Raw genomic sequence first — 27,702 nt, 5'->3', positions numbered from 1 at the left:
ATTAATTAAAAAATGCAGACATGTTTAGTAAGTTCTGTTCTCTGTTTTGTGTGCAGTTGTGTTGTGTTCTGTCGTCACTATCGCTGTTTTTAGATCAACGGTCAGTGATCATTATATTTCAGTTTCTCATCAAATCTTATCGTATACTTTAATAACAATCATGAGTCTCATGAATAATTAATTAGACTTCTGAATTATACTTTAGTGTACTTTTGATGTTTGAAGAGGTGTCACCATAAACTGCCATTGTATGACATCACTGAGCACAACATTTACTCACAATTTCTCCCTTTGTGTTCAGATTAAGACAGAAAGTCATATAGAGTTACAACAACACAGCGGTGAGTAAATAATGACTGAATTTACATTTTTGAGTGAACTATCCCTGTAAGAGTGAAGTTTATGTTTATTCATTCATTTGAATTTTATTAGTTTTTTTTTTTTTCAGATGTAATTTAATTGCAATAAGAAATGGCCAAATTCTGAGAATTTGAAAATGATTAAGTAAATTGGACTATAAATTTTGCTCTGTAAATGAGTATAACATATGCAAAGCCTTGAAGGAATGTTCAGGGTTCAATACAAGTTAAGCTGCATCGACCGAATTTGAGTCATAATGCTTATTGCAAACAAAACAATAACAATAATAATAATTTAACTCGTTCCTCCTTTATTTAAAAAATCCAAAATGTGTGTTCCAGTGAGACACTTACAATGGAGGTCAATGGAGCCAATCTGTATACGTTAAAACACTCACTGATTCAAAAGTATAGCCAAAAGACGTAAACAATATGTGTGTTAACATGATTTTACTGTGATAAAATCACTTACTGACCGCATCTGTGGAAATGTATATCCATTTTTATATAACCCGGAACATCCCTTTGAAACTGAAGAGTTTATTAGTATTTATTTATATTGCATTTTATTACTTTAAGATTTTATTTAATAAAAAAGTGGCCGGAATCTGAAAATTAAAAATGATTAAAATCATCAGGCTTCCATGTTATAAATAAGCAAAGCCATTACTAATATTTCACAGTCTCACTGGGGTTTTTCTGTTCGTTTCAAAGGCCCCTAAAATATCCATGTTCTCATTAAATACTGTAATCAACTATAAAAACTGTTAACTTTATAATTTCATCCTGATATATTGTTGTTCTCTGCAGCTCTAAATCTAGCGCGAGCCGCCCGGATATAATCTCACTCCAGCACCTGTCGCTCTTCACTGCGGTGAGAACATAAACGCTAATAAACCCCCTCAACGCTTTTCTCTAGTTTTATTCATTCAATTTATTTATTTTTCAATTTTATAAACAAGTAAATAAATAATATAATAATATAAATGTATACTATAATCTCACCTTATGTGGCGCTTTGAGGAGTCGGTGAACTCCGGCGATCTGATTGATCAGGGGAATATCTTCTCTGAACGTGTATTGAGGTGGTCGGGTCGGTTCGGGGAAGTTGGTACTGTTGAACGGATCGGTGTCGTCTAAAAACTGAACCCGGCACACAAACGAAGACATTGTGCATCCATGCACGGCCCGTTGTAGCCGTTTCCAAGCGCGTCCTGTCCGGGTAACGACAACAAAGTCAGCAGCTCCTTCACAGCGGGTCCTTCAGCTGATCCGCGTCCGTCCTTGACTTCACTTCACCGCTAAAGTGTGAATGAGAGAGGAAGTAAAGATGACCCGCAGCTCTGCGCCCCCCGTCCTGTTCTGTCGCTGAGCACAAGTGTCCGTGCCGCTGGTGAAGGTGCGGGACAGCCGGACGCCCCCCGCGGATTAAGCGCTTTACCAGCAGGAGACTATGATTGAGAAACGGCGACATCTGGTGGTCAGAAAGAGTGACGCAGTCAACGGTTTCTGTGGCCTGTGACCGTTGAGCATTTGATCAATGTAAACAGCATACCATATTATTCAGCTCATTCAGAATTAAACTCCTACTACAAGACTTCCGACTGTATTTGTGTAGCAGAAAAATCGGGGGAGGCCACACCAAATATAAATGTATTTCTTCACCAAAATATGTCTAAATATATGTATTTATTAAACCTGCACCGCTGCCGTTCTAGAACAACAAATAAACTAAAAAAGTCAAGTCAGATCAGATTTATTTCACATAATACCTTGTTAATATTAAGTTAAAGGTACTTTCCAGGTTCAGTATAAATAAAGCTCAACAGCATTTGTGCTATAATGGTGTTGATTAGCACCAGAAAAATATTTCGACTTCTTTTTTTTTTTCGTATTAACGGCCATTTTATATATTATGGTGTTACGTCATCAAGGCAACAAAGTTGTAAAATTAGGTATAACTTTACACAGAATAGATAAGTGATTTTATCACACTTAAATACAGTTAACACACATATTGTTTACGTCTTGTGTCTATACTTTTGAAACAGTGAGTATTTTAATGTTTACAGATTAAACCCCATTGTAATTGTCTTACTGAAACACAGATTCGTGCTTTTTTTTAAGAAAAGGAAGGACGAGTCTAAATATGTTTTTGTGGTAATCAACATTATGACACATATAATATCGATTGAGCTTGACTTTACAGACATTCACGCAAGCGCCATCTTTGATGACTGTCAAGGAGACTGTGAGGGATAAACTTACATCTGTTCAATGGGACCAACGGTATAAACCTCATAGATCACATCTGATTTTCCACAACTCATGTTGTTCTTGGAAATATATATTTTTTTTCAATGTTTTGTCCGCGGAACGATCCACAAACACTTTAAACTGTAGTACAATCAACTGAAGAGACTGTACGTGTTTCCCTCACAGCCTCGGTTTCATTCCCGTCAAATATCAAAGATGGCGCTTGAGTGAAGAATTGTATCTGAAATAGTTCTGCATGCCCTCAATCATTATTGTTTACCCCAACCCTATTCCAGAAACTCTCGCGAGTGATATATTTAGATGTTATGGAAGCCCTGAACACCAAGGTGGAATTTTTTTTTTTTAAATAACGGTGAAAAAATGTCTTACATGTATTTCTCTCTTAGAAAACATATTTTTTTTCTCTAGAACTTTTTTCTCTCTTCAAAAATATTTGTTTTTCTCTCTAGAACATTTTTTTTCTTCAAAAATATATATTTTTATTTCTTCAAAAAAAGAAAAGAAAAAGAAATGCATGTGGTACCAACCTTGGCCACCAGGTGCCACTATCAGCAAACATGTAATCTCATGCTTTTAATATTGAAAAGAAGAATGTTTCAAACAAAACACCACTCATGAATCATGAAAGAGCGCACATATGCATTCATTATCATAAGCGCCAATACATAAATTACATGCAAAATACATGCTATAAATAACGTATGGTCTAATTTTAAATTTTGTGGTTTTAATTATTAGTAGTTTAGCAACTTGATTAATTCACATAAGAAATTACTTCAATACAATATGTAAACATCTTAATTGTTTCACCTGTGTTAATGTGACACAATTATGTTTAAAAATGTATTTTCTTAAAAGTCTCTTTCAACTATCGTAACTATCTAGCTGACATTTAGAAAGACCAACAATATCAATGTAAAAAATAACTCCAGGTGTTACATATGTCAATGATGCATATAGGCTACAATGTATTTATAATTTATGTGTGTTGCACTTATAATTGTTAAAGGAATTTTTATTTTAATATTTGGATATTTATTTGACAGTAGACAAAAGCATAGACAACTTGTTATATTAAAATATTATTGTTGTAATTAAATTCCACCATGAAAGTCTGCACATGACACCCCCGTACAGTGGCAAGGATTTAATTTATAAATAATATTTTATTTTAGAAATTAGATTACTTACAACAATCTTAACATTAACAGATGGACACCTAACGCTTCAAAAGGACAGACATAATAATAATTTCCCCATGTTTCCCATTTTCCTCGATACATTCCTTCGCATACCATACATCCACTATATGTGACCTGTTGTTGTCTTAATTAAGGTTTGCAAAGCCTTAAATAAATAATAAAGAAATAAATAAGATAACATGTTTACTGATAGTGGCACCTGGTGGCCAAAGTTGGTACAAAGTTGGAAGAGAAAAAAAATCATTTTTGGAGGCAAAAAAATTTGAAGAGAGAAAAAAAATAAAAAATTTTGAAGAGAGAAAAAATATTAAAGAGAGAAAAAAATTAGGAGAGAAAAAGATAAGACCGTTTTTCACTGTTATTTTTTTCCAAATTGCGGTTCAGGGCTTCGGTATTATGAAACACATGCTGTCGATGGAGATTAACTTGTATCAAAATTATGAAGCTGCAGACTCGGAGCCTGCATCTACAGTCCCGCACCCAGAGTCCCGCATTCTCAGACCCCTCGTTTTTCGAGACAGCGCCTCCTGCTGTTCAGAAGATGGTATAACATCCACACACAGAGTCCCGCATTCTCAGACCCCTCGTTTTTCGAGACAGCGCCTCCTGCTGTTCAGAAGATGGTATAACACCCGCACACAGAGTCCCGCATTCTCAGACCGCTTGTTTTTCGAGACAGCACCTCCTGCTAAATGCCATTGAAAACAATAGGATGCAATAGGATGTTTTATTTAAAGTTATCCAAATAAATATTTGCGTTCCCTGCTTAATGCATGTGCCAAAAAACTCATTGTATTCTCTGACTAACAAATTTCCCAGTAGTTATTTTTTGAGCGTAGGTGTAATTGAAAGAAAATTACTGATGGAAGGGATACAATTACAGATTGAACTATCTTCTGAAAAATATTATGTGATATTATATTGCTACAATGTTTTATTTATTCAAATTCCAATTTTTCTTTCAGTTCAACCTATAATGGTCTAATTAACATTATACCATGCTAACATTACAAAACCTGTTTTTTGATATTTTTAATGCGAAGCAAAACTCAAATAAGAATAGACAAAACACCAATAATAAACAATTCTGTACGTTATTTAACAATCACCTAAAATTCCTTATCCACAGAAGAAAGTCTCAAATGGTTGGGAATAGTAGAAGGTATCTTTTTGTTCATTAAGATGTACTGTACCATGCCTTGTATTGTTGGAGCATCCTTTGGTGGGTAAGAGCTTTCACCCACATGAGTTCCATCACTTTCCACCACTGCTGTCACCTGAAACTCCTCAGCGCTCCTTTCTGTGCTCCGGACCTTCCGAAAGAGTTCTGCATTGTTTGGAATAAGTGCCATTTTGCAATGTATTTATGTGTGCATGATCTCTTTGTTTTTGCACAAGGACAGTGCCATTTTTTTTGTATCATAAGACACCATGACTCTGCCTAGTCTGCTGTAATATGAAATAGTTGGCTCATGAACCGATATACATTTTTTAGATGGAGGGGCTCCAATCTTTGACAGAACTGAAAGTGGTGCATTATTTTCTTTGGCTAGGGTTTGACGATCAACACACAGTTTAATGTTTTCCTTCCCAAACCACTTGCTTTTCACCATTTCTTTAAGACTATCTTCTCTGAGTGAGGGCGAGGTTAAAAAGGTTTTGCAGTATGAAACTGACCGGAGGTGTACACACTGGTATGACTGCAGTCCACTTCTCCATGCCAACTCCATATTAGCTTGGCACTCACCTAATTCACAAGAAACATGATGTTGTTCCCCCCATATTTTAATTTGAACATGGAGAGGAGTAGAAGCCCCATGAATACTTTTGTGGACTGCATACTGTCCATTCTGGGGATCTATGCATTCACTTTTGAGATGGGATGAGGATGAAATGTCCATCATTTTTGCTGTGTGTCTTCGTTCAATGTGCCTTTTTAAATTTTTTCTGTAAAATATCAAATGACATTTGGGGCATTTCTGCAATACTTTTGGACCCACACGGATGCCAGTTTTTGTGACTGGCCTGACAATGGCAGAGGTGGTTGGTTCGGAGGTGGCAGCAGTGGGTGGCATAGTGCTGGTTGGCACTGAGGTGGCAGCAGTGGGTGGCACAGAGGTGGCAGCAGTGGGTGGCATAGTGCTGGTTGGCACTGGGGTGGCAGCAGTGGGTGGCATAGTGCTGGTTGGCACAGAGGTGGCAGCAGTGGGTGGCATAGTGCTGGTTGGCACAGAGGTGGCAGCAGTGGCTGTGGTAGAAGGCGCAGCAGTGGGCGGCACAGAGATGGCAGAAAAGGGCGGCATAACAGTAGGTGGCACAATGATAGATGGCACAGAGGTGGCAGCGATGACTGTGGTAGCTGGAACAGCAATGGCAGTAGCTTGTGCAACAGCAGTGGGTGTGATGTTACAGGCATCAGTGGCACTTGCTCTCTTAACGCGCTTACATTTGCAGGAACCTAAATGTGTAATGAAATCTGGCTTTCTTAAAATTGTTGACTGACAGTACAAGCAATGATAATGGTGCTGGGTTCGGCAGGGGCGACCGCATCGATGTATGGTGTACCCTGGAAAACAACAGCAAAGGATTGCACTGTCACACACAGTCTTATGATCTTTCAAAAAGCAAACAAAAAAAAGATGTTTGCAAATGTTACCTTCATGTTGCACTGCTCTGTTGAAGTGTCCCTTGAGATGTTTTTGAACTTTGGACAACTTTGTGGGTTTGAAATATATGGGGTCACAGAATGGGCAGTGAAAATCACTGCAGCATTTATGACATTTCTGGATTTCTGGAAGTGAATTCCCCCTTTGAATTGTAATATCCATCTTTAAAAAAAAGAGAGAGTCAAACTCAAATTCAAATTTTAAGACCAGCCCACAGAGCCCATACAGTCAAAACAAATTAAAACAAGGAACTCAAACAAAAGGCCAAATGACATATTCTAGCTCACATGTTAATACCATAGACTGGTTAATACATAGTGAAGGCATAGTAAATTTGATTTTTAGGCAATTGTATGAGTTGTAAATGGCTGGCAACAACTTCACAGTTAAATTAATATTGATTCATTTTAATACTTACGTTTTATAAGAACTAATCTAAGTAGTCTACATAAATTATATAAAGTAAAATAATTACTCAGGCATTAATTAATTCAATTTATAGTTTTAGGAGAAACGGTCCGGTAATTAAAAAAAGTTCAAACGGCAAATCTGATTAAATAATTAATGATGACATTCTTTGATATTAACACACTTAATGTATTTAATTGGTCTACTTTAAAGTCAACTAATTTTAATCAATAATAATTTTTACAATGGCTTGTCTACAAAAAGTCCAAGGTTAAAGGCTAACGTATTAGCTGTCAAAATATTTTCGGGGGAAAAAGGCGAAAAAACATCCATTAACGGCTCAAATTTTGTTACAAACTATCTTTATAAATATTAAATGGACTATGTTGGTGTATCGATGAGCTATAAAGTAGTTTGATTAAAAAAGAAATCGAATGATTCACTAAATAAAATTGACGATACTCACGTTTCAGCTTAACACCGTGTCCTAACTACACGCGACGCGACGCGACACGCGATAAAAGGTATCTTTTCCATGTTAATCACAGTTTTTGTCCTAACCAGACGCGACGGCGACACGCGAAGTTTCTAATTTAGAAACGGTTCCTATTTCTGCGACGTCGCGGCTGACAGATCCGCCCACACAGAGATCTCATTGGATGGAAGTTCTGCGTGTCATGAATATTTAATCATCAAACATGATGACAAGGAACTGATTGTCGAAGTTTAAAGGCATTCAATTCTCTACGATAAATCCCACAAATTCCACAAAGACATCAGGAAAAAGGATTCCGTCTGGAGAAGTATAGCTGAAGCATTGAATACACATGGTAAGTTAAGTTTAGACTTTCATCTACAGCGAATGAATGAATGAATGTAGCATTTAGCTATAGTAGGCTACTAATGACGCATCAACCTGTGTAAAACAAATTCCGCTTTATTTTCAATGTAAAGTAGAGTGAATAGGCATGACGATTTGTGTCCCTGTATCATTCCAGACAATCTACTGAAATACAGGCAGGGTGGGGAGTCGCAATGACAGTAGTCCGAGCTGTGCACACTCGGCGCGCGCGAGGCAGATCTGGCAGATTTTGTTAATATTTAGATTTTTAATAATGTTATTTCTTGATTTGATTATGTTCTTACCCATTTCCAATGCGAGTGCGGGCCAGCAGTGCGCTTTCTCAGAGAGACTCCGCCCACACGCTGTTCTGAATGGCTGTGATTTTTGATTGAGGTGTGGCGTCTCACAGTCGCGTCGCGTCTAGTGTGGACAGACACACTTGCTGTCGCTGGAATTTTATAGCGTCGCGTGTAGTTAGGACACGGTGTTAGTTCTTCACATGTTTATCCAATCCGATTTGATAGGAGGCGCTGTCTCGAAAAACGAGGGGGGGACTCTGGGTGCGGGACTGTAGATGCAGGCTCCGAGTCTGCAGCTTCATACTACTCACTTGTATCGACAGTCACACAAGCGCCATCTTTTTTAATGGGAATGACAAGAAGACTGTGAGGGAAACGAACGGATACACTCATAGATCACATCCGATTTTCCACAGCTCATGTTGTCTGGAGTTTTCTTTCTACTGATTGTTCTTGGAAATATATATTTTTTCCCGCGGAACGGTCCAAAAACACTTTAAACTGCAGTACATTCCATTGCAGAGACTGTGTGAGTTTCCCTCACAGCCAAAGATGGCGCTAGAGTGAATAACGCGGTATTGTTTTCCCCACCCGTATTCCGGCAACTCTCGCGAGTGAAATATTTAGATGTCTTTTTTTTTTTTTTTTTAGAGACTTTATGTGTTTATTTATTTATATCAGACGTTGTTTTCACATTAAAACATTTTTCTAAGTGCTTGTTTTTTAAACAAAATTTCACAGTATACCTCAAGCTTAGCACAACATACAATAAATGAACATTAGACATTTTCATGTACTTAACAGTCCCATTAAGAAAAAAAAAAAAAAGAGTATATAAAAGGGTTACCATTCATGACTGGGTACAACATGAACAATGACCACTGGGAAAGAAAATCCAGTAAACATAAACAGTTTAATAATCCAGACAGCCAGAGAACAAAAACATTATGAAATGCATCATATAAAAGAAAAGTTACAATTTGGCATGAATGGTACCCCATAAAAATGCAAGTTTGTCATGGCTGATAATGTTATGTTGTGATTTTAGATGTGTTATTTTGACATGTGAAATGGTTAATGGCAAAATAAATTTTAAAAAGGAAGAGAAAATAGAAACATCAATTTCAAATCTAGTTGGAATTAAATGGTACTGGAAATGTGTTATTTTGCATTGTGTTGGAGAATTCTTAAAGCACATGATCCTGTTTGTATTGTACATTAGTTACCCACAGATATCATTTTAATTTTGGGAATAGACCTCCTAGATGTAAGGTTATCCTCCTCTGTTTATTGGTTGAGTTCCTCTAAGATCCATCAGTCCCATGACGACTGAATGAGTTTACCAGCAGTCACTACAAGGAATCTCCAGGTTATCAATGCAGTTCTTGACTTTTGCATGAGGAATGACTCTGCATGTATAAGTAACTGCACGTAGAGGACCAGAACTGAGTAGCGTTTGAAGATCCATCAATGACTTATTAGAACATGTCATCATGTCAGTTTCCTTGGTGACAAGAAGTACCCTGAGGCTGTCCATTGTGGCAGGGTTAAAGTTCTGCATTTCAACACTTGCAAATACAACTGTCTGGGTTGAAAGGAGAATTTATGGATCCATTAAGCATGACAGACACATTTCCACAGGCAGTAGCAGCAAAGTTAGCAGAGGCCCTGATCCAAAAAGAGCGCATCGGATTAATACACTCCATCCAACCAGGACAACCTGTGGTGAATGTTTCTTTGCTTCCATTCTTGCTGCACCAGGTAAGTCTATTGAACATGAAGCCCAACAACGCGTCCTCCAAAGTCATCAAGCAGTTTCTATTCTTTGTCAAAGCATGGGCCATTTCATTTGTTTTGCTCCAGAATAGATTTTCATTGCAGGGTACTTTTTGTTGAACAGACTTTATCAAAGGATCATAAGCTTCAGGAGCGACATCACATGGGTCCTTTCCTACATACGCTTGTTCGAACACACTCCATATTCTCTCGCAGTCATTGGCACTCGACGCTGATGGGTTGGCGTCCAAATAGCGCTGGCATCTGCTCAACACAGTTTCTCTCGGGCCGTGTTCTTTCTTCAGTGTATACACTAACACAAATGCCAGAATAATCGCGAACGCAAGGAACGTAATTATACCAATAAGAAGACATCGATTTCTTTTCTGTTTTCCAAGTGAACTGCTCGCAACTCCCTCATATTCCATGTCTCGCCTTCACTTATGTAATGTGTTGCTTGCGCTCGGTGTTTAGTGACTGTGAAGTTCCTGCGACACTGTTGTCACACTGGGCTGAAGTTCAAGTCAAATATTTAGATGTCAAATGATTGGACGACAGTTGTCTATACGTCACCAGCTTGAAGGCGCCTTCTGATTGGTTCGTTATCGATTCTAAAATTTCGGACACCTTGTCGTTCCGAAAGCAGAAAAACTATTTGTGATTTTATTTTTATTAAAAGTAAATGTCTGAATAAATGCACTGGACAGAAAATAGTTAGTTATATGTGACATATAATTTATATAAATTATAAGAATATTAAATATCAAAGTAACCACCACTTCTCATGAGAGAATATGTATTTACTGTTTATAATGAACTATTTCAGATATTTCTGAGAATAATGTGGAAATAAATATACAGTAATGCATAGAGATGGAATGTGTAGAAGATTGGTTTTAGATAAAAAGAAAACCATATGGATTTTTTATTATGCTGAATAAACAATTAAATAATCAGGTCAAGTGTCACAGATTCACACATTTATCTAAAGAAGGAGAAAGTATGTGTAAAAGTGAGATTAAACAGTTGTTAATTTCCAGAGAGGAGAAGATTAAATTTGAAGGCAGGCAGGCAGAAGGCTAATGTTTATTGTGTTTTGTTTATTTATGTTCCTCACTGCAATATTGGTAAGTAAAGTGATGGTAAGCACATAGCCACCATTGGAACTGAAAATATTTCAAGGTAATTGTGAGAAATAGGCCTCACAATGTGACCTTGATGCTTGCTTATCTGCTTTGTCTTGATCACAAAATGCACTTGACAAGAATGTACCTCTGTAAGCGAGTTCAAGGTAAGGGTGTAACCAGCCTTGTGTGACAAGAACCACATAACCCCATGCTTGCTTTTAATCAGTCGAAGAACTGCTTGTGACATTCTGTGTCCATGTTTTTCTTCCCACCAGGGTGGCTTTATTTCTAGATCGAAGAGTGACTGTGAGGAAGATGTAAGAGCATCAGAATCATATTTTACTAACAGTCTTGGCGTCAGAAAGTGGGATATCTCCTGTCTGTAAGATATCTATTAAATATTGTTATAAAATGATTCAAGTAAAACTCCTTGTATCTCTGCGATGGTCAGGATCTGTGACACAACTGTGGTATGTGTCACCAGTCGCAGAACGATAATTCACAAAAACGCGGTCAGATCTCACGAGAGGATCTTTGCTGTTGAAGACTGTTAAAAGGGCCAGTCCTGTGGATGAAGCGCGGCAGATTCGACTTGCAGTCACTCTTTGTGATAGGAATGAACTTTGATAAAATCAGAGAATTGTTCATACCAAAAACCAAAACAAGAGACATTTTTGTTGTTTGAACAAAATGGGGCAAACCATTAGTAGACCAATACAAGTTTCACATAGTCACATAGGCTACATAACCATATACAGTACGACATGCAGTGAAATTCTTGGTACGACTTCCCCTCCACACTTTATGAAAACATTTCTGATGTTGTAGATGTATAATAATGATAATATGATAATGCAGAGTGTAAAAAAACTCTGTACATTGGATGTTTAGAAATAACAAATGTTTTGCATGTCAGTCCCCTGGTCGGATGAGGGAAAAACGCAATTCGATACATTTCCAGGAGAGGGGTCGAGGAGATTTAGACAAGGGCAATTCAATGGTGAACAAAGGATGGGGCGACCCATAATGTGATTATAAACATATGAAAAATCATTTGAGGTGTCCAAGAAAGAATCAATTGACGAAGTCCACGAATTGGCTAGCATGCACAATCTACTGGGAATAGAAGAAGCCAAATCCATGAAATTAAGATCTCCAAAAAAGAGAAAGACAGTAAGATAATGTTTGCCTTTGTTGTTCCTCCCGCTCACCACCAGAGGGCTCCATCACATGGGGATTGGCTTTAAATCTCTGGACTCCATTTCCCATAATCCCTGTACATGGCAATGATAACCTGTTCACCTGTTTCCAATATACTGAGCTATTTACGTCTCACTTGCACTCATTGTGAAGTCTTGTTTTTTGCTCAGACTGACAAGTTTGTTAAATTACCTGTGTATTATCCTGGACTGTTTGCCATGTTATTGTTCCATTGCTGCCTTGTTTACCTGGATATTACCTGTGATTGTTAGCTGTAACCACTCCAGTATACTGTAAGCAATATCCACTATTGAATGAAAAGGAAGAATGTATTAGACCAATCAGTAAGCAATTGATTGAACAAGATATTCTTATTCCAACACACTCACCGTACAATACTCCAATAAATCCTGTGAGAAAGGCTAATGGAACTTGGAGATTGACACAAGAATGATTTAATTGAAACACTTTCTCCAATAGTCCCAGATGTACATACAATTATTCATTTAATACCATAAACACACGTTCTGCCCTTTTCAGTGTACCTGTTTCATCTGTGACCCAGCCATTGTTCACATTCACCTACTGGGGCCAACAATATACATTGACTAGATTGCCACAAGGGTACAGAGATTTGCCGGCTGTCTTCTCGGTTGTTGTGTATGATGCGAAGTTGCCACCTGGCACATGCCTGTTGCAGTATGCCAACGACATCTTGGTTACTGCTGAAACATCAAAGGTTTGCAAAAAAGCAGAAAAGTATAAATTATTAATTGATGCTACAGTGGGTCAAAAAGATTGAATAACTTGGACATGTGCTAACAAAGGGGACTGTACGCATGTCTGCAGATCGAACCAAGACAATTTCGCAACACTGAACAATGATGATGCAATCCAATGGACTACAGAAATGGACTTGGCATTTAAACAGCTGAAGTAATGCTTCGGGAAACCACGAGCGCTGCGTCTTACAGACCCTTTCCATCTGTACATGTATGAGGCTGGGGAGACTGCTGCTGCAATCCTTGCCCAGTAACACGGGGCTCTTACCAACCAGTGGTGTATTTATCTAAAACTCTGGATTTGGTGGCAAAGGGCTTCCCTGGTTGTCTGCGAGCAGTGGCTGCAACAGTGATGATGGTACAGGATGCAGAACGAGTTGTGCTTTCACTTCCTCTGACTGTGCACACAACTCACCAGGTAGGTGCTATTATGCACAATATTTCAACAACACATGACTGCACAAAGACGGTCTGGTACTGAAGCTATTTTAACATTTATTGCTAATTTGGCTCTAAAACCGACCAGTGTGGTCCACGGACCAACAATCCATCTATATAATTTGTTAGTTCAGGGCACTTTGGAGCATGACTCACATGAATGTATGCAGAGAATACAGGTTTCCACAGGCAGACCGGATGTTTCTGCATCCACTCTGCAAGAGGGGAGACACTTGTATGTAGATAGCTCATGCTATAAACTAAATGACTATGTGTACTGGTGTGGTTTCGCAATTACAGAGCTTCCCAGTCAAATCAATGAAGCATACTCGTTACCATACAAATCAGCACAAGCTGCCGGAATATTCAACTGGCAAAAGTTCAATGCATAAACATATATACAGATTCAAAGTATGCATATGGGATAGTGCACGATTTTGCAAAAATATCGGAAGATTTGATAAACCTTGGGATGGAAAACCAATATCATATCACAATGTGGTAGCTTTTTTGATTAAAACAGCACAGCTGCCTTCCAAATTAGCAGTAATCAAAGTGGCGGAAGAAGCAAAGGGAAACAGGCTTGCAGATGAAGTGGCAAAGTGGGCAACAAAAGAAGTAACTCATAGCACACACACAGGCGAATGAGATCCCAAAGTGGGCATCATACCAGTGATGCATTCCACTTTGACTAATGATTTAGACATTAAAATTTTGCAAGCAGACCCAACAGCACACAACTTAGAGTATTGGGCAGCCAATGAGGTATCAGATGATAGGGGACTGCTAAAAGACCAACAAAAAGGATTGGCACTACCAACATCAGCAATAGTGCTGTTGTGCAGACATTATCATGGCATATCACATATTTCAAAAGAAAATATGACACAGATGATCAATGTATTGCACTGCATGCGAGAAAAAACAGTCTCTTGAATTGTAGACATGTGCTTAGTGTGTGCACAAAATAACAGCACAATAAAAGATAGGCTGACTAAGGCATGCCTGGAAACAGGCCGAAAATGGGAAGATATACTATCAGCAGTCTTAACAGAGATAAGAATGACTCCATCAGCAACAACATGACTGACTCCATTTGAAATACTAATGGGTAACCCTTTCCTGACCCCTTGGGGTCCACAGGTGATTTGGGGGTCCACAGGTGATTTGGAGGTGGTAGTAGCTGATTACTTAGATTCCCTTGTCATACATTGATTAGTATAAATGGTGATGTTTCTCTTTCTCTCCCTATGCCAACAGAAAAGCCCACTCTCCCATTTGATCCAAACCGGTAGGTCTGAAACCAACGAAGCTCTGTGAGCCCAAGTATCTGGGTCCAACAATGGTTCTGGTCATAACCAGGATAGGTGTACTTTCAGATCTGCAACCACAGTGGATACACGCAAGCCGCGTGAAGCCTGCACCTGGAGAGAGCCTGACTATTTTGAATGGTGAAAGTACTGGAGGAGCTGAACACCCGGAGCCAGTGCCTAACCAGGAACTTGAGAATTAGAAGGGATGAAGAATGAAGGTCTTTATTATGTTGCTCTGTCTTATGACAGTAGTCGAAGCCCGTATATCTAGCGGTAGTGAGACATGGATAGATGATGTTGAGGCACCACATAACTATGCTACCAATTTGTGGTGGAGACGAGCTAACTTTAGAGCAATGAACACTGGAAAAGAAAGGTAGTTGTTATGTAAACAAGGAACATGAGCAGAGGTGGGAAGAGTAGCCAAAAACTGTACTCAGGTATAAGTACAATTACTTCAAAAACATAATTACTCAAGTAGAAGTAAAAGTACTAACATCAATAATTACTTGAGTAAGAGTAAGAAAGTATCCAATTAAAAGAGTACTTAAGTAGTGAGTAATTCATTACTTTCACAAATTACATAATAGACATTTACTTCCCTATATTCAATTGCATTATACACACAGAATTATTATTATTATTAATGGAAATTCTGTCATCATTCACCTTCATGTTGTTCCTCATGTGAGTAACTATTTACTTTCAGTGAATGTTTTATATATATATATATATATATATATATATATATATATATATATATTGAAAGTGAATGGTGACGAGACTGTCAGTCCCTAACATTCTGTCTAACATGTTTTGTGTTCCACATAATACAAAGCCTCACACTGGTTTGGAACAACATGAGGGTAGAGAAATTATGACAGAATATAAAATTATAGCTGAGTGATCACTTTAAAGAGATTTTTATCCAAAAATGAAAATTCACTCATCATTTACTCACCCTCATGCCATCCCAGGTGAGTATGACTTTCTTTATTCTGCAGAACACAAATTCAGATTTGTAAAAGAATATTTTAGCTCTGTAGGCCAAAATTTTGTTGCTCCAAAAAGCACATAAAGGCAGCATAAAAGTAATCCATAGGACTCAAGTGGTTTAATCCATGTCTTCAGAAGTGATATGATAGGTGTAGGTGAGAAACACATCAATATTTAAGTCATTATTTTGCTAGACAGCAGGGGGTGATATGCAGAGAAGAATGTAAATCACCAAAAACACTTTTAGCTTTAAAATGTTGCCACCCATTCGCTTGCATTGTATGGACCAACAGATCTGAGAAATTCTTCTAAAAATCTTAATTTTAGTTCAGCAGAAGACAGAAAGTCACACAGATCTGGGGTGGCATGAGGGTGAGTAAATAATGAGTATTGTAATTTTTGGGTGAACTGTCCCTTTAAGGGCTCTTGTCAGATCTGTATGAATTTGTCCATAAGAAGAAAGGTTTGGAAACATTTCTAGTCATCTTACGGTGGAAACATGAAAATGTCCCACAAGGACATTATATATAATGCTGAAATATAAACCAAAGCAAGATCATGCTTTATTAATGCCATCTTTTGCTATTTCACAGCTTTTAAAGTCCTGTGCGGATTCTTATTTCAGTGTTGTTACAGTTTTCAGTGTCGTAAGTGTTTAGATCGTTAGTTCTGTACAGCACGCCGCTCTCTAAATGCAGAGCACACAACCACTGTCATCGCCACGACTGATTGTGCCAGCACATCATACGCGTGCCTCGCTGTGCACATGCAGAAATGCTGTCAGTTGTCGATCACGCGAATGGCAGTGATTTACACTCAACTTGTATGTTACATGGATTTATACAGTTAATCTGCCTGAAGTATCTGCGATAGTGTCCAGTACCCCCACGAGGGCGTGGAGTATAAATACTGCTTATGACATGCGGGACAAAACACACGTATATATTGCTGCACTGATTTCAAAATGTACACATAAAAACTGATCTCATAAGAGCCCAGTTAAATAATCACCATGAAAAAGAACCTTCTCTAAAAGTACATTTTCCCCCAAAATGTTACTCGAGTAAATGTAACGCGTTACTACCCACCTCTGAACATGAGTGATAGGAGACCAATATTGGCAATATGGTCATAATTTGTACACTGCTCTGTCGGAATTGTGGACAGGTTGGTGTGCCATGGTAGGATTAAGTGACCACACCATGGTGGTCTGAGCTATTGAGAAAACAACAAACAGAAGTAGTCAAATGGCACTTTTCCACGGCACGTTATGGGTCGACTCGACTCGCTTTACTTTTCTGAGTTTGCTTTCCCACTGCAGTTTAGTGCCGCCTCAGCGTGGGCGGGATTATAGGCTGATCGTCATAGTTGTGCCGCCTCTTCTGCCATGACATCATCTTAAACGCTACAAACATTACTGACATAAACAATAACACGACAGCTAGCTGTTAGCTACTAGCTCATTGTGCTGAATAAAGCAGTTGTTGCATGGTGATGTTACACATGTGTAACAGTTAAATTGGTTTAGTTGTTTTAGAAGCTTCCAGTAGCTGGTCAACTAAATAAAGTGAAGCTTTCAAGCAGAGTATCGAGTTAACATAACAAAACGGCCCATCCTCTATCATGGACTCCAACAACGCCGTGACCAAGTCCAGCGCACTCTCCCTCCCATTGCTCGCCGGTTTAGATAGCGTCCATTTGGTCCAACCACTTCCACTTTCTTCTGTCTGAACCACTCCGGCTGTTGTGGTCCTTGATGGTTCTGTCGTCACGTTTAAGTTTTTATTTAACGTTTCCCTACACTGTTGGTAGATCCGGTGGTAGCCGTGTGTGGCCAACGGCTGAGACGTCGTTTCATTCGTCGCTAACGAGAGGAACGTCTGCACCTCGTTTATTGACCACGGTGTGGTTTTGTGCACATCCATTTCTTTTTACAACTTAACTTTAAAACTAGCGGCTTGATGTCTCGTGTCGTATATCCAGTGACGCCGGTAGTGATGATTCCCTCTAACCAATCAGTGATCTGCAGGATTTTGACATCACATTTAGTATCGGCTCGGCTCACTTGGAACCTCGACCGAGGTGTTACTAAAATAATTATCAGGTATCAGATACTATCCACAGTGGAAAACTCCCAAAAAGTGAGCAGAGTCGAGTCGAGCTGTACCGTGCAGTGGAAAAGCCCCAAAAGTCAACCCAATACCACACCGAGAGAACACAGATTATGGACAGGAACAGAGAAATCCTTCAGGGGGACTGTTCCCACAAGTGGCTTTTGCAGTAATACGGAAAGAAGTTGAAACGACTATGAACTGATATCATTCATAAATTCGACAAAAACAATGACTGACGCAGTACGCCAAGAACTAAAAGGCCTAAGATTAACAGCGCTACAATAGACCAGTTAGCAGCTGCCAGTGGAGGAGTGTGTTATCGTGGGAACAAGTTGCTGTATTTTAATTCCAGAACACAATGAAGATGGACACGCCATAGAAATGGGCCTGAAAAACATGACGAAGATAGCAGCGGACTTAACAGCGAGAGAAACTGAAGATGATGTCAACGACTTATTGACATGGTTAAATGGTTGGGCAAAATGTTTTCGAATGCTTTAGTAATTTAACTTGTTGGATGCTTTAGTAAATTACCTGTGTATTATCCTGGACTGTTTGCCATGTTATTGTTCCATTGCTGCCTTGTTTACCTGGATATTACCTGTGATTGTTAGCTGTAACCACTCCAGTATACTGTAAGCAATATCCACTATTGAATGAAAAGGAAGAATGTATTAGACCAATCAGTAAGCAATTGATTGAACAAGATATTTTTATTCCAACACACTCTCCGTACAATACTCCAATAAATCCTGTGAGAAAGGCACAATATATCACAATGTCACACAGTTCCACGTTTTGTTTTTTAGTTTTTTTGTGGAAATCATAGTTTTATAGCCTGCAGTTAACATAGTTAAGAACATAATCATTTTTAGTACCTTAGTTTTCCTTTTCCTGCATCATAGTTTCACTACGAATATTATGATTAAAATATAGTTACTGGGCAGGTATTTTTGTATAATGTTTTTAACTATGGTTGTAACCATGACAGTTTCAGGTTTTTTATTTTATTTAAAATTGTTTATTTTTTTGGTAGAAACCCTTAAATGCAAGGTCATTTTTCCAAACACTCTTATACATTTGGGTCTTTAGAGACCCGGCACATATATCTATAAAAAATTGAAGTAGCTACAAAATGCCCAAATAGTGTCAAATTTTACAAATATTTTCAAGACCATTAGAAAACAATAAAATATATTTTGACATGTTTTGATGTCTGCCAAATGCATAAATGATGTAGGGGTTGTCACTGTCCTTTTTTGCATATCTAACACCCCTTTTCACGGCCCTCTTCAGCCAGTCATGGCCCCTTCAGCATAACACAGCGGCCTGTTTCAGATTATCGGCATCCGTTAGGTGTAACACGGCGGCCAGTTTCAGTTTATCGCCATCCCTTAGTCGTAACACGGCGGCCCGTTTCAGATTATCGCCATCCGTTAGTCGTAACACGGCGGCCCGTTTCAGATTATCGCCATCCGTTAGTCGTAACACGGCGGCCCGTTTCAGATTATCGCCATCCGTTAGTCGTAACACGGCGGCCAGTTTCAGTTTATCGCCATCCCTTAGTCGTAACACGGCGGCCCGTTTCAGATTATCGCCATCCCTTAGTCGTAACACGGCGGCCCGTTTCAGTTTATCGCCATCCCTTAGTCGTAACACGGCGGCCCGTTTCAGATTATCGCCATCCCTTAGTCGTAACACGGCGGCTCGTTTCAGATTATCGCCATCCCTCAGGCGGCCAGTTTCAGTTTATCGGCATCCCTTAATCGTAACATGGCCGCCCGTTTCAGTTTATCGCCATCCGTTAGGCGTAACACGGCGGCCTGTTTCAGATTATCGCCATCCCTTAGTCTTAACACGGCGGCTCGTTTCAGTTTATCGCCATCCCTTAGTCGTAACACGGCGGCCCGTTTCAGATTATCGCCATCCCTTAGTCGTAACACGGCGGCTCGTTTCAGATTATCGCCATCCCTTAGGCGGCCAGTTTCAGTTTATTGCCATCCCTTAGTCGTAACACGGCGGCTCGTTTCAGATTATCGCCATCCCTTAGGCGGCCAGTTTCAGTTTATCGCCATCCCTTAGTCGTAACACGGCGGCCCATTTCAGATTATCGCCATCCCTTAGTAGTAACACGGCGGCTCGTTTCAGATTATCGCCATCCCTTAGTCGTAACACGGCGGCTCGTTTCAGATTATCGCGATCCCTTAGTCGTAACACGGCGGCTCGTTTCAGATTATCGCCATCCCTTAGTCGTAACACGGCGGCTCGTTTCAGATTATCGCCATCCCTTAGTCATAACACAGCGGCCAGTTTCAGTTTATCGCCATCCCTTAATCGTAACATGGCCGCCTGTTTCAGTTTATCGCCATCCGTTAGGCGTAACACGGCGGCCAGTTTCAGTTTATCGCCATCCCTTAGTCGTAACACGGTGGCCCGTTTCAGATTATCGCCATCCCTTAGTCGTAACACGGCGGCTCGTTTCAGATTATCGCCATCCCTTAGTCGTTACACGGCGGCTCGTTTCAGTTTATCGCCATCCCTTAGTCGTTACACGGCGGCTCGTTTCAGTTTATCGCCATCCCTTAGTCGTAACACGGCGGCCTGTTTCAGATTATTGCCATCCCTTAGTCTTAACACGGCGGCTCGTTTCAGTTTATCGCCATCCCTTAGTCGTAACACGGCGGCCCGTTTCAGATTATCGCCATCCCTTAGTCGTTACACGGCGGCTCGTTTCAGATTATCGCCATCCCTTAGTCGTTACACGGCGGCTCGTTTCAGTTTATCGCCATCCCTTAGTCGTAACACGGCGGCCCGTTTCAGTTTATTGCCATCCGTTAGTCGTTACACGGCGGCTCGTTTCAGTTTATCGCCATCCCTTAGTCGTAACACGGCGGCCTGTTTCAGATTATTGCCATCCCTTAGTCTTAACACGGCGGCTCGTTTCAGTTTATCGCTATCCCTTAGTCGTAACACGGCGGCCCGTTTCAGATTATCGCCATCCCTTAGTCGTAACACGGCGGCCCGTTTCAGATTATCGCTATCCCTTAGTCGTAACACGGCGGCTCGTTTCAGATTATCGCCATCCCTTAGTCGTAACACGGCGGCTCATTTCAGTTTATCGCCATCCCTTAGTCGTAACACGGCGGCCCGTTTCAGATTATCGCCATCCCTTAGTCATAACACGGCGGCTCGTTTCAGATTATCGCCATCCCTCAGGCGGCCAGTTTCAGTTTATCGGCATCCCTTAATCGTAACATGGCCGCCCGTTTCAGTTTATCGCCATCCGTTAGGCGTAACACGGCGGTCCGTTTCAGTTTATCGCCACATCATTTTACTTTGAATATCATGATAAAATTATAGTTACTTTAGTAAAATCATGGTAACCTTATTGCGAGGGAACACAAAACTATTTCAGAGAAGAAACCCACTGCCGTGTTGTTTAAGGGGGTCTGTAACATTATCAGATGTGAAATAAAGACACGTGAGAAATCACTTTCCAAGAGATCATTAAAGTCCTAATGTACACATGCAGATATAGGAAACAACCATTAAATATTCTCTCCATCTTTCTCTCTTTTTCTGGACTTAATGCAAAATAAATAAATAAAATAAATGTTTAAAACAAAGCATTAGTGATCCATCTGATACTGTGTCAGCAGCTTAACTCTGGATTATTGCAGAACGATTATGGTTTGGGTTTTACTAGCAGTTGGACTCAAATATAGCAGCTTTTAATCATTTTATGAAAACACTTAAAAAAATGTCAACATGAAATGACTTTCGCAATCAGGATATTCAATGAGAAAGTTTTCAGGGTGTGGCTTGATTGATCCTGGAGGAGGGGCTTGATGATGCAATTCTCAATGAATATGGAATCACATGCACTAATATATTATTCACAAAAACACAGGAATGTGTTTTAAGAAAGTAAATAGAGTCAATTTTGATTTTATGTTTACATGAAAGATGTGTCGAGATAATTCAAAATAGGATGATATTTACAATATTAATAAATGTAAAATCAGCTGCCCCACGTCTGTTTCAGCACAAGTTTGCAGAACTCAAAACATTTGAGGCATCTGTTACATAATTTTAAAATTAACCGTATAGAGCGGCCTGTATCAAATTTGATCTGTGGTTTTCTAAAACTTGTGCATCAATAATATAATCACATTTTGTCCTAGATGTCTGCTGTCACCTGGTGGATGTTTTTGGGCTTTTGTACAGCATGCACTTGTTTTTATGTGAAATCTTTGCTGATTTTAATAAAGTAAAACTGACAGTAATGCTTATATTGTTACTGGTCTTTTAGAATGAGCATTTGCTGAACATAAGCAGCTTGTGCTTGATTAAAAGTTTGTATATTATTTTATTGAAAACGCATGTTGAACTCCACGTATCAAATATGATGCAACAGACTTTTGAGGTTTATCTCTCAATCACCATTACATCACATTCATGCACACCATAAACAACTCATATTCATATATGCAGCGTGCTCTCGTTATTTTACATCACAAGCTATTATGATGTCATCTTACCATAAGTTCAGAAGACCCGGCGAAAAAAGTTTTACAATTTCCCTTTTTAATATGTTAAATGCGTTAAATACATGTGATAAAAAGCATATTTATAGATCAAGAAGAGGAAGATGATAATACCCCAAGATTTACCCCTGTAGAAAAACTCACGTGACACATGTCCCACACACCAATGAACTGCAGGGCCTCAGGAGGAGAATGACCTTTATAGCCGAATGCTTTATGTCAGACTTTACAGTGTTAATAAACTCCAACTTTAAGTTCATAAAACGTTCAGATTTTGATTTTCTACTACACTTGCATGTTAATTGCTCTTAACGTGAAATACTGAGTACGATAAAAAAAAAAAAAAAAACTAATTTAAGTTTAAATTGAACTCTTTGACTGATGTAATTACCTCAAGAGTGGGAACCAAACCAGCTTCTGAACCGAAAACAGTCACGGGTCTTATCACCCCTGCACAATCATAAATGATCTGATTCATAAAACAACCAAAGGAAACAGATAAATACATAATTAATGACCATGTGATAATCACAACTCTTCATCGTTAATACAGATCTTTATAGCAATTACATGTTTCATATTTTATTTTTATAATATGCCTGTCATGTTTGTGATTGGTCAGATATGTTTGTGTTATTAGTGCTAAACTGTTTAATTGACTGTTTCCCCTGCAGGTGATTTCATACAGCCCTGTGCTTTTATGTGTCTTATCTGACTCAAACTCTCGTGCTTTAATGAATATTTCAAGTCATGTGTTCATATAATAAACTGGACAATAATGAGCATCTCACTAAACATGACAGCTGTCCCTGGATATATAATAGAAATGATTACAACCGTTAATGTCGTGTTAATCCCAAATCATTGACTAGTTTCCGTGCAGAACAAGAAAACCACGTTGTGAAATCTTGAGTAAGAGGTTACGACTAGTCAATCAATTGCTGGAGAACATTTGTATTCTGCACACCTGCACATTCTGCGTTTCAAATGCTATCAATCATTATTAAAATCTCAGATTATAACGTGACTCTGCATAAATCTCACACTCAATAAAGTGTTTTTAATCTATTAGTTCAGGTGCTTTAGTGTTCGACACGAGACTGTTGCTTTATGATGCTGTTATTGTTGCATTCTCTTCAGCTGTAAACACGCCCTGTTATGTCATAATGATCCATCACTATCTGCAGCACTGGCCCCGCCCCCTTTACTCTATGCCCCGCCCACCACTTTATATCATTGTTCTTGGAGTCACAGTTAGAAATCTGTATCTCTAATGTCAACATGACCAATAATGACAATAAAGTGCCGACGAATGCAGAATATTTAGAGAATAAAGAACATTTTGATTTCATAAGAGACATATTTCCCCCAAAGATCTAAATAAAAAATACATTTTATATTAGAAATATGATTATAATATATAAATATAAACAAAATAATGTATATTTTTATATTATATTAGAAAAAAAACCCATAGTTTTTCATTATTGTTGTTGTGATTGTTGTTGTTTTTACTGTAATGCAATAAAAATGTCAAGACAATTAAACAAAATTTGGGTTATTTCAACATTAATATAATAAATGTTTAATTTGTTTAAGGATTAAACTACAGGGTAAGAACATTAAATTGAGCATAAAGCAAATTCTTTAGCATTAAAGAAATAGCTAAAATTCTAATGATGCCAGAGTATAAGTGAATCAGTGAATCATTTCTGAATTAGTTCATTTACATGATCCTTCTGAAAGAACTGATTCACTAAAATGAATCGGAGATCCAATCATTAAATAGAAGTGAATCATTTATTTTAACTGGATCTTTACATAAACTGTCCGAAAGAACTGATTCACTAAAATGAATCGGAGATCCAATCGTTAAATAGAAGTGAATCATTTATTTTTAACTGGATCTTTACATAAACTGTCCAAAAGAACTGATTCACTACAATGAATCGGAGATCCAATCGTTAAATAGAAGTGAATCATTTATTTGAACTGGATCTTTACATAAACTGTCCGAAAGAACTGACTCACTAAAATGAATCGGAGATCCAATCGTTAAATAGAAGTGAATCATTTATTTGAACTGGATCTTTACATAAACTGTCTGAAGGAACTGATTCACTACAATGAATCGGAGATCCAATCGTTAAATAGAAGTGAATCATTTATTTCAACTGGATCTTTACATAAACTGTCCGAAAGAACTGACTCACTAAAATGAATCGGAGATCCAATCGTTAAATAGAAGTGAATCATTTATTTGAACTGGATCTTTACATAAACTGTCCGAAAGAACTGACTCACTAAAATGAATCGGAGATCCAATCGTTAAATAAAAGTGAATCATTTATTTGAACTGGATCTTTACATAAACTGTCCGAAAGAACTGACTCACTAAAATGAATCGGAGATCCAATCGTTAAATAGAAGTGAATCATTTATTTGAACTGGATCTTTACATAAACTGTCCGAAAGAACTGACTCACTAAAATGAATCGGAGATCCAATCGTTAAATAGAAGTGAATCATTTATTTTAACTGGATCTTTACATAAACTGCCCGAAAGAACTGACTCACTAAAATGAATCGGAGATCCAATCGTTAAATAGAAGTGAATCATTTATTTTAACTGGATCTTTACATAAACTGCCCGAAAGAACTGACTCACTAAAATGAATCGGAGATCCAATCGTTAAATAGAAGTGAATCATTTATTTGAACTGGATCTTTACATAAACTGTCTGAAAGAACTGACTCACTAAAATGAATCGGAGATCCAATCGTTAAATAGAAGTGAATCATTTATTTGAACTGGATCTTTACATAAACTGTCCGAAAGAACTGACTCACTAAAATGAATCGGAGATCCAATCGTTAAATAGAGGTGAATCATTTATTTGAACTGGATCTTTACATAAACTGTCCGAAAGAACTGACTCACTAAAATGAATCGGAGATCCAATCGTTAAATAGAAGTGAATCATTTATTTTAACTGGATCTTTACATAAACTGTCCGAAAGAACTGACTCACTAAAATGAATCGGAGATCCAATCGTTAAATAGAAGTGAATCATTTATTTGAACTGGATCTTTACATAAACTGTCCGAAAGAACTGACTCACTAAAATGAATCGGAGATCCAGTCGTTAAATAGAAGTGAATCATTTATTTTAACTGGATCTTTACATAAACTGTCCGAAAGAACTGACTCACTAAAATGAATCGGAGATCCAATCGTTAAACAGAAGTGAATCATTTATTTGAACTGGATCTTTACATAAACTGTCCGAAAGAACTGACTCACTAAAATGAATCGGAGATCCAATCGTTAAATAAAAGTGAATCATTTATTTGAACTGGATCTTTACATAAACTGTCCGAAAGAACTGACTCACTAAAATGAATCGGAGATCCAATCGTTAAATAGAAGTGAATCATTTATTTGAACTGGATCTTTACATAACCTGTCTGAAAGAACTGACTCACTAAAATGAATCGGAGATCCAATCGTTAAATAGAAGTGAATCATTTATTTGAACTGGATCTTTACATAAACTGTCCGAAAGAACTGACTCACTAAAATGAATCGGAGATCCAATCGTTAAATAGAAGTGAATCATTTATTTGAACTGGATCTTTACATAAACTGTCTGAAGGAACTGATTCACTACAATGAATCGGAGATCCAATCGTTAAATAGAAGTGAATCATTTATTTGAACTGGATCTTTACATAAACTGTCCGAAAGAACTGACTCACTAAAATGAATCGGAGATCCAATCGTTAAATAGAAGTGAATCATTTATTTGAACTGGATCTTTACATAAACTGTCTGAAGGAACTGATTCACTACAATGAATCGGAGATCCAATCGTTAAATAGAAGTGAATCATTTATTTTAACTGGATCTTTACATAAACTGCCCGAAAGAACTGACTCACTAAAATGAATCGGAGATCCAATCGTTAAATAGAAGTGAATCATTTATTTGAACTGGATCTTTACATAAACTGTCCGAAAGAACTGACTCACTAAAATGAATCGGAGATCCAATCGTTAAATAAAAGTGAATCATTTATTTGAACTGGATCTTTACATAAACTGTCCGAAAGAACTGACTCACTAAAATGAATCGGAGATCCAATCGTTAAATAGAAGTGAATCATTTATTTGAACTGGATCTTTACATAAACTGCCCGAAAGAACTGACTCACTAAAATGAATCGGAGATCCAATCGTTAAATAGAAGTGAATCATTTATTTGAACTGGATCTTTACATAAACTGCCCGAAAGAACTGACTCACTAAAATGAATCGGAGATCCAATCGTTAAATAGAAGTGAATCATTTATTTTAACTGGATCTTTACATAAACTGCCCGAAAGAACTGACTCACTAAAATGAATCGGAGATCCAATCGTTAAATAGAAGTGAATCATTTATTTGAACTGGATCTTTACATAAACTGTCTGAAAGAACTGACTCACTAAAATGAATCGGAGATCCAATCGTTAAATAGAAGTGAATCATTTATTTGAACTGGATCTTTACATAAACTGTCCGAAAGAACTGACTCACTAAAATGAATCGGAGATCCAATCGTTAAATAGAAGTGAATCATTTATTTGAACTGGATCTTTACATAAACTGCCCGAAAGAACTGACTCACTAAAATGAATCGGAGATCCAATCGTTAAATAGAAGTGAATCATTTATTTTAACTGGATCTTTACATAAACTGCCCGAAAGAACTGACTCACTAAAATGAATCGGAGATCCAATCGTTAAATAGAAGTGAATCATTTATTTGAACTGGATCTTTACATAAACTGTCCGAAAGAACTGACTCACTAAAATGAATCGGAGATCCAATCGTTAAATAGAAGTGAATCATTTATTTGAACTGGATCTTTACATAAACTGTCCGAAAGAACTGACTCACTAAAATGAATCGGAGATCCAATCGTTAAACAGAAGTGAATCATTTATTTTAACTGGATCTTTACATAAACTGTCCGAAAGAACTGACTCACTAAAATGAATCGGAGATCCAATCGTTAAATAGAAGTGAATCATTTATTTTAACTGGATCTTTACATAAACTGTCCGAAAGAACTGACTCACTAAAATGAATCGGAGATCCAATCGTTAAACAGAAGTGAATCATTTATTTTAACTGGATCTTTACATAAACTGTCCGAAAGAACTGACTCACTAAAATGAATCGGAGATCCAATCGTTAAATAGAAGTGAATCATTTATTTTAACTGGATCTTTACATAAACTGTCCGAAAGAACTGACTCACTAAAATGAATCGGAGATCCAATCGTTAAACAGAAGTGAATCATTTAT

At 38.0% G+C, this 27,702-nt stretch overlaps 2 protein-coding genes and 1 pseudogene across 5 annotated transcripts in view; all 3 read right to left on the bottom strand.

Annotated features, from left to right (window-relative positions):
• Positions 1-1,738, bottom strand: part of fhod3a (formin homology 2 domain containing 3a) — a 75,802-nt gene extending 74,064 nt beyond the window's left edge. For all 4 annotated transcript variants that reach the window (XM_052093452.1, XM_052093453.1, XM_052093454.1 and 1 more), the window contains exon 1: positions 1,365-1,738. In XM_052093452.1, coding sequence (XP_051949412.1) covers positions 1,365-1,529 — 165 coding nt within the window. In that variant the 5' untranslated portion in view covers positions 1,530-1,738. The remainder of the gene's footprint in view (positions 1-1,364) is intronic.
• Positions 1,609-8,225, bottom strand: LOC127619442 (mucin-5AC-like). Its single transcript, XM_052092299.1, has 4 exons — positions 8,059-8,225; positions 6,495-6,666; positions 5,953-6,404; positions 1,609-1,875 (listed from the first exon to the last, which is right to left on the bottom strand). The coding sequence occupies exons 2-4, from the start codon at positions 6,664-6,666 to the stop codon at positions 1,609-1,611; spliced, it is 891 nt and encodes a 296-aa protein (XP_051948259.1). The 5' UTR covers positions 8,059-8,225.
• A 987-nt stretch (positions 8,226-9,212) lies between these two features.
• LOC127619441 (ADP-ribosyl cyclase/cyclic ADP-ribose hydrolase 1-like) lies at positions 9,213-10,259 on the bottom strand (annotated as a pseudogene).
• Positions 10,260-27,702: the final 17,443 nt, after the last annotated feature.

This window comes from Xyrauchen texanus, chromosome 26, assembly GCF_025860055.1.
Source record: "Xyrauchen texanus isolate HMW12.3.18 chromosome 26, RBS_HiC_50CHRs, whole genome shotgun sequence".
Classification (NCBI taxonomy): domain Eukaryota; kingdom Metazoa; phylum Chordata; class Actinopteri; order Cypriniformes; family Catostomidae; genus Xyrauchen; species Xyrauchen texanus.
This window is presented reverse-complemented; position numbering and strand designations above follow the sequence as displayed.

What these genes read in the sequence shown, in the direction of transcription:
- LOC127619442 (XM_052092299.1), bottom strand. Translation starts at nt 6,666, where the DNA reads ATGGATATTACAATTCAAAGGGGGAATTCACTTCCAGAAATCCAGAAA. An exon ending in CAGAGCAGTGCAACATGAAG is followed by an intron (nt 6,405 to 6,494) that starts GTAACATTTGCA and finishes GTTGTTTTCCAG; the next exon opens with GGTACACCATACATCGATGC. An exon ending in CACCCACTGCTGCCACCTCT is followed by an intron (nt 1,876 to 5,952) that starts GTGCCACCCACT and finishes CAACGGTCACAG; the next exon opens with GCCACAGAAACCGTTGACTG.